General features: G+C 42.3%; 1 protein-coding gene across 1 annotated transcript in view; it reads right to left on the bottom strand.

Moving 5' to 3' along the window:
* LOC130165963 (VPS10 domain-containing receptor SorCS1) overlaps positions 1 to 12,384 on the bottom strand; it is a 169,733-nt gene extending 157,349 nt beyond the window's left edge. The window contains 2 exon segments of the mRNA XM_056371164.1: positions 11,387 to 12,222; positions 12,225 to 12,384. Of these exon segments, the coding sequence (XP_056227139.1) occupies positions 11,387 to 12,222; positions 12,225 to 12,369 (981 nt within the window). The 5' untranslated portion in view covers positions 12,370 to 12,384.
* Positions 12,385 to 12,605: the final 221 nt, after the last annotated feature.

Raw genomic sequence — 12,605 nt, 5'->3', positions numbered from 1 at the left:
TAAGATTAACCAATGGCAGTTCATACCATCATGGTTGTTTTAGGACTTTTTTTAAAGGTCAAGGTGAAAAAATTGCTATCCTTAATTTGTTGCTAGTGCTATTATTAAATTGCTATAGGCTGATATTTAGCAGGTATTGTACTTTATTAACCATGTTTACCATCATAATGTAGCATATTAGCATGCTAACATTTGCTTATTAGCACAAAACACAAAGTCCAGCTATGATTAATGTGAAAGTCATTTATTTTGCAGGAATTTGGTCATAAAAATTCACCAAAATATTGAACACACTGAAATTTTGACCTAATGCTGGCACTGGTTGAAAAGTTAGGGGATCGCACAAGTCATCAGTTTTCAGTCAATAGTTATTGAAACATTTCACTAAAAAACCACAAATGTCGAACTTATGGTGGAGGTTGAGGAAAGGACAATTGATCAAAGTCAATAAGATTCATCCTCTGGGAACCATGAAGGCCTCTACCAAAATTTGTTCCAATCCATCAAGTAGGCTTCAACCAAGTATGGTAGAAATCCATCCAACTGTGTTGTGAAATTTCTGCCTGGACCAAAGTCATGGCCCAGCTAAAATATAATTCTAACACAACCTTCAAAGCACTGTCCTTTTTCGTCAAGAACTAGTTTCATATTTAGAAAGAATCAGATAATACTGTACTGTATGAAGAGTGAGTTTTACTGTCGTCTAACCTAACCACTTTTCCTTGCAGCAAAATACAATTTAGCGTGGTGTATGTCTGTTCTAAATTACATGTTTGATTTTTGACACCCTGGATGAACAGGTAGGAAATATTTTATTGGTCATGTCACGACTCAATGGTGGTGTTGCCGGCCCTCCAATGTTGGCGAATTACCAAATGATGAAGGTTCGATGGTGTAGAGAGAACATTAGTGCACAGCAGAAATGTCACTTTGGTGAAACATATCTTGGGGTTGGTGGTAAATTGGGTGTTGCCATGGCTATGAGAATGCACACACAACCATAAATAGACTCCCTCAACACCTAGAGAGGTAGTGTGAGACTGTCAACTGGGACAGCATATGTGAGTGAGTTTCTCACGTTTCAAAGAGTATCATGTGATCAACTCCTCATTAGTTGGTAACAAAATCTTTTGATATATTATTTGTGTGTCTGTGTGAAGTAACTACTGTTGTCTTTGCAGGGTTTCATTTTATAATTTCCCTGCTCCTGTTTGCTTTTGTTAGACATGTTCCAGCAGGACACATTCTGTGCCTCTGGAAGCTCAAGAGTAAATGTCTTACACTGATAGACAATATGTCAGCCTGAATCCATCTGACTGACAGACCAAAGTACTTAATGCCTGACATTTCATACTGTAAATAATGCTCTCCCAGTGCATGTTGTACATCCATCTGAGCAATGCCACAGGTCCCACTGTGAGACTGCTCTTTGCATGTAACCTTTTCTCAGAATCTCAATGCTGCTCTGCCTCTACCACGAACTCAGCAGGTATTTGTTTGCTCAGTTGTATTTCTCTCTCTCTCTCTCTCTCTCTCTTTGTTTCCATGAGTGTAGATGGGTTGTAACAATTTCCGTGTATAATTCTGACACAGCGACGTCAAAAGATTAAATGTTTCAGTGGTTCTTATGAAGACCTAGATGTGACTTTATTCAATAATTATTAATTGAATTACTCGGTTCAGTGAGTTTTTCCAAAACTACAATGATGTCTTGGCACAGGATGAATGTGACTGTGCTGTCAGGTGCTTCAGACTGGATTCAATAAAGCCACAAGCATACAAACTCCCCCAACCTAAACAACTAAACGTATTTTTTTCCAACCCTCTGATAAGACCCATAGGAGTGTCTCCTGAAATAGTGCCCCTATGGCAGCATGCATACCGGACATCGGTTGTCACGGTTACCAATAAACGCGCGACTGTACCAAGAGTGGTGTACCGAATGTTGCCGTGGTAACTCTAACAACAGTCAGGGCTTGGTTAGGTTTAGGCACAAAACTACTTGCTTAGGTTTAGGAAAAGACCATGCTTAGGTTAAAATAAGTACTTCCTCAACATCAGTCCATCTTTGTTGTCATGGTTACAATAATAACAACAAACGGTCATAAATAATAGAAACAATATAAACTTCTGGTTTCACATGGGAATCTAACACCGATCTCATGTGTCATTTTCCTGTGTTTTGTTGACCCATCCATCCACCACAACCTCCTCCTTGCCATTAATCATCGCTGCACAAACATCGTTCGTATCCTTTCAACTTCAACCAGCTACCTCCAAAGCTGGGACGGACACCGAGACCAAACGAACTATTGATAAAAGTGTCCGGCATCGGTGTCAGGATTGCAAATAAATAAGGGGTAAGCATGGAAGTCTGCGAGCTAAGCTGAGGCTAAACCCACACCGGCCAGCGCTACCTAGCATCTTACTCGCCAATGTGCAGTCTCTGGTGAACAAGCTGGATGAACTAAAGATCTGGACCTTCATACAGAGAAGGCTCATGGACTGTAGTTTCATGTTCTTCACGGAAACATGGCTCAGCAATGATGTTCCAAACAGCATGGTGGATCCAGAAGGGTTCACTGTCTTCAGGGCTGACAGAGTAGCAGCAGCCTCATGTAAAAGCAAAGGTGGTTACGTATGCATTTATGTAAACAAAACATGGCGCACAGATTCAATCACTGCTAAAACGCAATGCTCTGCCGATCTGGAGTATCTGATTATTAAGCGCAAGCCCTTCTACCTACCATGTAAGTTTACTTGCATTGTTGCTGCTGCAGTTTACATCCCTCCAGATGCTAATGCAAAAGTGGCCATGAAAGAACTTTGTGCTGCTATTAACAAGCTGCAGACCATGCACCCGGATGGGGCCTTTATTGTAGCTTTCACTGCACTTTGAGATCTGTACTTCCAAAGTTTCATTAGAATGTCTCCTGTATCACAAGGGGACATACAAATTTTACACCAGTGTGACTGATGCCTACAAAGTCACACCTCTCCCCCACCTGGGACAGTGTGACCATCTCTCTTTGTTCTTGCTCCCTTAGTACACCCCGGTCATCAATTGCATGAAACCCACAAGGAGGGCCAACAAGATCTGGTTGGAGCACCAATTTCAGCTCACAGACTGGAGTGTGTTTGCTACCTAGGCCACCACAGACTCTCAGATTAACATTGAAACTTACATCAACTCTGTCCTGGATCACATTAACAAGTATATGGACAGAGTGACAACACACGTCCTGTTGCACTCATGCCCATCATCGCCAAGTGCTGCTATAATGGACCCACACTAGTTTGCCTGCCACTGCAATAGGTCAACAGAAGACGCCATCTCCACACACTCCACCTGGAGAGTCACAACTCATACATCAGAATGCTGATTACTGAATTCAGTTCAGCATTTAACACTGTGACCCCCTCCAACCTGACCTCCAAGCTTAGGCAGCTTGGTATCAGCACATCCCTCTGCAACTGGACTCTGGACTTTCTGACTAACAGACCCCAGTCTGATAAGTTAGACAACCTCTCCTCCTCCACTATGACCGTGAACACGGGTGTGACACAAGGCTGCGTGCATTCACCCATGACTGCATTCCTGTTCATGGCTCCAACAGCATAACCAAGTTTGCAGATGACACCACGGTGGTAGGTCTGATTAGAGGAGACGACAGCCCACAGGGATGAAGTTCAGCACCTGGCCGCGTGGTGCGCCTACAGCAACTTGGCGCTTAATACCCAGAAGACCAAGGAGACCCTCATGGACTTCAGGCGGGCTAGGAGCCATGCACACACCCCCATCTATATCAATGGAGCTGTAAAGCACATGGCAAGCTAGTTCCTTTGCATCCACATCTCCGATGATCTCACCTGGTCTCTAAACTCCCATGTCCTGGTCAAAAAGATGCAACAGCACGTTAACTTCCTACAGAGCATTAAGAAAGTTCAACTGTTGGGGCGTCGTGTGGCGTAGTGGTCTAAGCAGACGCCCCATGTTGGCCCCGGTTCAAGTCCCGCATCGGACGGCCTTTACTGCATGTCATTCCCCCTCTCTCTGCCTCCCCATTTCCTGTCTCTCTCCACTATCCTGTCCAATAAAGGCACAAAAGCCCCAAAAAATATATACTAAAAAAAAAAAATAAAAATAATAATAATTTAAGAAAGTTCAACTGTGTCCCACGATACTGGTGGACTTCCACTGCTGTATCATTGAGAGGATACTCACAAACTGCATCGCAGTGTGGTATGGCAACTGATCTGCATCAGACCGTAAAGCACTCCAGCGGCTGGTGAAAACTGCCCAACGGATCACCAGCACCCAGTTACACAACATCGAGAACATTTACTATAAACGGTGCCTGGACTGGGGAGAAATTATTATTATTATCAAGGACCACTAACCCTGGTCTTTTCACCCTCCTCCCATCTGGCAGCATTACAGGAGCCTCCGCTCCCGCACCAGCAGGTTCAGGAAGAGTTTTTTCCCTGAGGCAGTGACCCTGCTGAACACCACACCACCACTCCAATGGCATCATTGCCCTCATTACTGCACTGTTTACAGAACTTTTATGATAATGTTATTTGCTCTATTCATATTTTGCATTGACTGAACCACCTACACTGTTCAAATTAAGTCCAAATAATGTTACTGCACGTATAACCAACTCTACATATGCTATTAATACTCCGCATAAATAACTAAATGTACATATGCTGTTAATACTGTACCTTACATCCACACTCTGTCCACTCTGTACATACATATTTAAAATATTTACATATATATTTTTTGTATACTGTAACTCTCCACGGTCCGCACTGTACATATTGTAAGATATAGCATCACTTATGGTGTAGCACTTACTTTTAACCTGCACTTATCTGTAAATAATTCTATTTTTGCACTTCTGGTTAGATGCTAACGACATTTCATTGGCCTTGCACCTGTACTTTGCACAAAGTTGAATCTAATCGAATGGAATCTAAGGTGGAGATGTCAGTGATAAGCCTTTTGGACGCCCTGGTGGCTCACCTGGTGGAGCGCGTACCACATAGGCTTAGTCCTGACCGCAGTGGCTTTGGGTTCAAATCCAACCTGCAGCCCTTAGCTGCATGTCATCCCCTCTCTCTCTCTTTTTCCTGTATCACTCACGGTGTCTATCACAATAGAGGCAAAAATGCCAGAATAAAACTTTGCCTTTGGCAGGACAGAGGCTGGTCTGTAAATGTGTTGGACCTGCTCCCAAACATTCCCATTATGCACAGCAACATATCTCACTGTTGTGAACTGCGCACCTCTCTCATCCCCCCCACCCCCCCAACGCCACTGACAGAGCAAACAAAAAAACTAATTTACTGATGTGAGGCAGATGGAATGTGGGTTTGAAATGCTCTCCAGCTGAATGACTTTCTCACGCTCATGTTGCAAGAGGTCTCCGGTGGTGAACTGAGTCACGGACCCTCTGGTCTGCTGATGCCTCCCTTTTCCCTGCAAGTTGGCTGCTGTCAGTCCCATTCCTCAAACAGTTCTTCTTTGATTGGATGAAAATGTAAACATTCTTTCTGTTTTATGTTTGCCTGCTTTATTTTACCTCATGTCATGAGTCCTCATGCCTCATGAGTGGCAGGAATGATTGAAACAGGGATAAACTGACTTTGTCCAGTATCAAAAAGACTGCAATACTCACAGAGACCGCCCATGGATCCCATGTAGAGACACTGAGAACAAAAAGCTTAAACCTACACATAGACTGCACCAATTTTCTTCCACAAGTTTAGACCATCAGGGGTATCACTTCAAATACTGGCTTTAAATAAATTACCTATAATTTACATTCCTTTTAATTACACTAGGCTCCATTCAGGCCTTTCTGGCTGCCATAAAATATGACGTTAAAGGATAACTATGATTTATGACAATTTGAGTTTTATTTTTGCAGTTATGGCCGTTGTAACCATTTTACTTTTATGTCTGAGCTAGAATGGAGTCAGAACCATGTCCAGTCAGACCTTTGGACAGGCTGTAAACAAACCAACAGATTAGCCTGATTAACAAAACTGTGTAAAGATTAAACCGAAGGTTGTAGAAGTGGTAACGTTGCTACAAATAACCAGTGTGTGGTTGGTCGAACATGAACCATGGAGTTGATTTGTAAACTGTAAATAAATTAATAAAGAAAATATAAATATAAATAAATAAATATTTATAATGGACAGTTTAGCTGATCATTTGTTTTATCTTTAAAACCAAATTAATCACTCATGATTGTCGCCCTGTTTTATTCTATTTTTTAACAATCTGAGTTCTCAGCAATTACTTAACAGAGTACAATGTTACCATAACAGATTAAGAGAAATGCTTGTTATGATAACCTTCCCTATCTAGAAAGCATATGATGCAAACCAAGCTTTGATATACACTCCTCCTCCATCCTTCCTCCTCACTCCTCCTCCTCCTCCATGAGCTGTACTGCTTATCCTCTGGGGGTCATGGCGGCTGACACCGGGCAAGTGGCGGGGTACACCCTGGATGGGTCACCGGTCTGTCACAGGGCTGACACATAGAGACAAACAACCATCCACACTCACATTCTATAGACGGTTGGAGTCGCCAGTTAACCTAACCTGCATGTGTGGATTGTTGGAAGCTGGAGTACCCAGAGCACAGCCTCTCCACACGGGGGAGAACATGCAAACTGCCAGACCTAGAACCATCCTCCCACTGTACCGCCCTGGCGTTGTGTACCAAAGTGAACTTCTTAATGGTTGATTTTATTATGCCTCAGCACCCGTGACAGCCAGAGCTGGAGGCATGTTGTTTTCAGTTTGTCTGTCTGTCCCATTCTCGTGGACACGATTTCCCAATAACGCCTTGACAGGAAGTTTTTCAAATTTGGCACAGACATTCACTAGGACTCAGAGATGAACGGATTTGATTTTGGTGGCTAAAGGTAAAAGGTCAAGGTCACATTGACCTCACAATCTGTGGTTTTGGCCTTGTGAACATAATATCTTGAGAACTCTGCAAGGGAATCCCTTCAAATTTAGCACAAACATTCACTAGGACTCAAGGATGAATTGATTGGTTTTTGGTGGTCAAAGTTTAAAGATCAAAGGTCAAAGTCACGGTGACCAAACAGAAGGTGGTTTTGGCCTTGTGAACGTAATATCTCTGAAACACCCTCAGGGACTTTCTTCAAATTTGGTACAAATGTCCACTTGAACTCAAGGGCGAACTTATTCGATTTTTGGTGGTCAAAGTTCTGTGACCTCACAAAACACTTTCTAGCAATAACTCTACACTTCACACAGTAATTATGACAACATTTTACATAAATGGTTAATATTTCATACGTCTGTGGAATTAAAAGGGATGTAATCTGAAACTAGTCTGAGTGGCGGAGGCAGACAACTGTGAGGGAGCGATTCTAGTTTGAAAACTCAATACTGGTGGATTATGAAACATCTAAACTAGGCAATTAATTTGACAGATATTGTGATTGTGATACGAGTCACTATTTTACTGTCAATGGTCACCTTTGCGTTTTCATTTTCAGAAAGATAAGAAAACTATAAAAATGATGATGATGTGATTTTTGCTGGGGTCTCTTACAGGTGGAGAGTATGATGAGTGGGCCGGGGCTTCTCTGTAGCACCACATTGGTTCATAGCTTCATTTGTAATGATATGTTGTGACACGTTACCTTTATGAAAAAATTACAGCTCCTGTGATTTCGATAATATTTCAACTACATTGTTCAGCCCTAATATAAATCCAATCATTTGACAGCCAAACACACTAATGTTAACAGCAGAGAGTCAAATGTGACTGAACACTGGAAAAAAAAACTCAGCCTGTAGTTTGGATTTAGAAAATCCTTGTAAATATGAATAAACTGTGTGTTTTTGACCAAATTTTTAACACGTGATTAAACTTTCCATTACTTCTGGGTAGTTTGAAAGCCTTAGTTTTGAATGAGACGTATGTCTTGATTTGTCTCAACTGCAGAAGGACGCATTCTTCAGATCTTTCCTTTCCATCACTACAGTGCTGTCCACCTACACAGCTCCACAGCAGCTCCCAAATGTCTTTCTAGAGATTGTAGAAAAATCAGTCACTGAAGCAGAAAGCCACAAAAAAAACCGTTGCAAGAAAGTGGATACACCAAAATACATATTCTAACCAAATTACAAAGGAAATCTTGGAATGAATTGAAAACACGGTTTGATGAAACACTGTAGCCACGGCTCATGTCATGGTCAGATCACTGACTTTTAGTGTTTACCCCAGAGAGAAGTTTGAACTCTGAACCTTCACAGCTTTACACTGCTCATAATTCATATGGAAGCACAAATAAAGACGATAAAGGAGCTCTGCTGGTGATTCCCAGGTCTCAGCCGGTGACTAAAGGTCACCAGGCCTTTGCTGTTTGAGCCCCGGACTGTGGAACAGTCGACTCTTCTTAAAACAGTTTTTTTATCAGATAGCTTTTATGAATGTTTGATATGTTTTATTTTCCCATGATACGGATAATTAATTAATTAACTTACATCTGTTTTAGTTTGTTTTTCTTTTTAGTTGCTGTTTTCAATTAAATCCTTTTCTTTTGTTAAGCAATTTTGTAACCTTGTTAAGAAAAGTGCTATATAATTAAAGTTTGTTAAGTTTGTTATTATTATTGAAGATAATAGAGCAGTTAATAGGGTGGGTTTGTTCCCACTGCCATCAGGCTATATAACGCCTCAGTCAAAGGCAGTGGCTATAATGGACTATAAATATAAACTGTACATACACACACACACACAAATATATATACATATACGTATATATATATGTATATATATATATTAGATAGTGGACAATTTGAAATTGGGATGGGGATGAATAAAGTATCTATCAATATCTTCATTATTATTATTATTAACCTATGGAATCCTGTGTCTTATCTTATTATAATGACATTTTTCCACCATGTACTAAATTCAGTGCAGTCCATTCAGCTGATGCGTGTGTGTGGTTTTTTTTTTTTACCACTATACGTGTGTTTTACTGTAATTGCTGTACAAGACTTACATGACCCCTGTGGCCAATACCACATGAGTCATAATTATAACCTTCAATCCAATCTGACAGGCCGGCTTCCAATAATGTGGCAGGCCTGAAAGACAGGCTTTGTAAATGCCTTAAAGGTTAAATATTGAGAGCAGCTGTATCCTTTTAACTTTAGCTTCACACCATGTTGTTAACTCATCTGTTTATTTATACAGCAGCTCAGATTGTAAAGACTGAGGAGGTCTGTTCCCGCTTATAGCAACAACTCTACATATTTAATGCAGGATCCTCTATCCTCGCATGCCTCGAGTAAGTTGTTTGCGTCAACTGAAAGAATAGGGGCAAATTGTTTCATGGAGCATCTATTCGCATCTCAAAATCAAACAGGGCTGCTAAATAGTAATGACTGTTTTTGTTTTGAGGGTAAACACAAACTGGCAGAAGTAGAGGCAAAAATAACAATGAAAAACGGAGAGATCCTCACAAGCGTTTCTGACTTTTTCGGGTTTTTCTTGCCTCCACTGTGAGGTCACTTTTTTGTCACGAGTTACAGTTTGTCGAGCCAAACATCTGAGGCGCAGGATGGAATTTCAGTCAGAAGTGCTGGGCATGGGAGCCGTTGATACATGTTTGACTGTAATTGGTTTTGTTACAGACAGGGCTAAATGGTGTGGGTGTAACACTGAGCTGTGCGGTTGTGGAGCAGTCAACACATCGAGTCATGGAGATTCAGTTTGGGGAAAGCGCTCAGTTTTTTTTTTTGAAAGAGAAAAGTTGATTTTCTATGTTATATTGCCTTCGATTCGCAGTCCATGCTAATTATATTTTCACTCTGTAGAAGAAGAAGAAGAAAAAGAAAAAGCAGTCGTATCAAGATATCAGCCCTCGCAGCAAATGAATGTGAACACATTTGAACTGTGCTCAAGAGATTTTTTTTTTTTTTGGTTAAGCTTCCCAAAGACCTTCTTCTCCCAATGTTAATTAAAGTTTAAAGTAATAATCTATAGGCTACGATAATCACTTGGGATCCATGAAATGCATTTGTATAGGTTCTGTCTCGTGCTCAGATACATCATAAAACAAGGGTTTTTTTTTTCGGGGAGGGTTTCTTCTCCTACATCCAGAATTTGTTGTCTCTGAAGAGAGGGAACAAAAATGCAGCACAAAAGCCAGCTGGTAAAACAAGCAATAAAATGTTGCACCATGGACGACACTGTGCTGAATGACACATCCAGCAGCTTTTCCAGCTACACTACACATTAATGCTCCGTGGAGATGGAGGATCTTCGGGGACTCTTGCAGAGATTTCTACAAAATTAAAGATGCTGTTTTCTGACATATACACGCATGACTGACTGGACTCTCACACCAACTTTCTCCCGTGTTCTATTATTATTTACTTTGAAGTGGAAGACATTGTAATAAACTCCAGCAGTTGTGACCCGACTGAACGCGTGTGATTGAATGCAAATCGATAATTGTCTGCTCCAGACGTCTGAAACACCTGTAAATATCAGCCCTTCCTCACCAGGGCTCCTACCATGTTGACAAAACCCTGATTTTCTCATTCCTGCCATCACGTGAAGGGGATCCAAGGCCAACAAGCAGAAAAGGCCAAAGGAGAGAGGCCGCTCCTCAGCTCCAAAGCATGCAGGTGCTTTGGGCCTGTGGCTCAGGAAACCTGGCTTCAGAAAAGGAAGGAGGAGGGCTGAAATTGCTTAACCTCTCCCACAACCTACAGCACTACTTGAAAGTCCTGCCCTCTGGTCAAAAATACTCTGTGCTCAACGTGAACAGCTTTATCCTGACATCAATTCAGCTGCTCAGACTGAGGAAGCTCCTGGGAGAAAAAGCCCTCTCCTCTCCCATCGCTCTCTCCTTCTACAACTTGACAAATATATGACACTCATCTAATAATTTTAGGTCTGATTTTAATTTGTGATCTGAATGATCTCAATTTAAATTGTAGAATTCGATCACTGACTTGAGATTCTCATGATGTTCTGTAGGCTATTAAAATCCATTTCAATACTGAAAGCCGTGTATTCAGTCTGTTGCTGTTGAACACACTGATGTGAAATGATACTGACATAATCCAGGAAGTAACAATTTGATTAAAGAAGTGAGAGATTGTTGCTCTCTCTCTCTCTCTCTCTCACACACACACACACACACACCACACACACGTACACAGACAGACACACGGATTTTATCGGCGTATCAGACAGAGATTTGGTTCTCCTGAGGACGGGCTGCCAACCTGACAGCGAACATAATCCACATTTCCCTCCACTGAATGAATGATGCTTAAAGTGGACATGATACATTACTCACACTGCTGTTCTGGCCGGACCAGTGCACCATAGCCTGATTGTGAGATGAATCCCCGGTCAAGGCGAATGTCGAACTATTAAGTTTTAGCTCCTCCTGCCTCTGACCACCGGCTCTCCGCTCCTCGCCGCTCCAGCGCAATTCAGAGCGCGTCACTCTGCGCCGAGCCGCCTGGCCGGTGCCCTCTCCCGGGTCCTGACTTTGAGCTGAACCGGGGGGTCTGACTTTCTCATCAGCACTATCCCTCCTTGTGCGCTTTCTGTATCGGGTAAAACCGGCACCATCGCTGCTCCTCTGCTGACCACTCGTTTCTACGTATGAAACTTTAATCTTTGAAAACTCGCTCTCGCCGGTCTCATCTTTGGCGCGCAGGTTGCCTGTATTCCGTTTCAGCCTTGTTTCCGTGTCTCCCGCCCCAGCTGGAGCGCAATCATCGCGCCCAGCCGCACAACGGAGCCGCCGACTTTCGGCACTTGCAGCCCCGGCTCTCCCTTCTCCGTCTCCGTGTCCAAAAACTTCTCCTTTCAGCCCCGCCGAGAATTCACTTCTGTCAAATTTCAGCAGTAATTCCTGTGCATGCCACTTATTTCCAGGCTGGCACGACCTGCAAGTTATCTCAGCTTTGAAGGCGTGAAAAAAACAGAACATCATCAAAATGAAAAACCAAAGCGCACTGTGCCACTTAGGGCAAAATATGACCCCCGTCTCCATTGCGGGCGGCAGAGAAGGATGCCGTGAATGCAAGAAGTCCTTTTTTACCCGCTCCTCTCTCTGCCTCTCCGGGGTGTTAATTGTCGCTCGGCTGTGGACGAAGAACTGCTGCGCAAGTTGTGGCGTTGCCCAAACGCAGTGTTGCAAAAAAGTGCGGCTGAACCTAAGTGGTCCAAGTTGAAGGATTTGATCAAATAAAGCCCCGCACGCATGGGGGAGGAGCTGAGGATCCAGACTAAGAGATGGAGGATAATGTTGCAACTGTCTTTCTCCATATTTGTTATTTTCCACCATATGGTCGGGTATAATTAAAGCAGTCAGTAATACAATGATTTTATTCTGCTGCTCTTTTATTTATCCTCACAGCCACATTTTCTGAGGAAGCTATTCCTGGTAGTTTTTTTTTTTTTCTCCTGTTACAGATTTTATCACCACCCTCCCTCCAAGGAAAGCAAATCACCCAATTTAGCAAATAACACTGAATTTTTTTTTTTTTTTTTTACCTATGATG

This window comes from Seriola aureovittata, chromosome 3, assembly GCF_021018895.1.
Source record: "Seriola aureovittata isolate HTS-2021-v1 ecotype China chromosome 3, ASM2101889v1, whole genome shotgun sequence".
Classification (NCBI taxonomy): Eukaryota; Metazoa; Chordata; class Actinopteri; order Carangiformes; family Carangidae; genus Seriola; species Seriola aureovittata.
The sequence above is the reverse complement of the archived record's forward strand: the minus strand, read 5'-3'. Positions and strand labels throughout refer to the sequence as shown.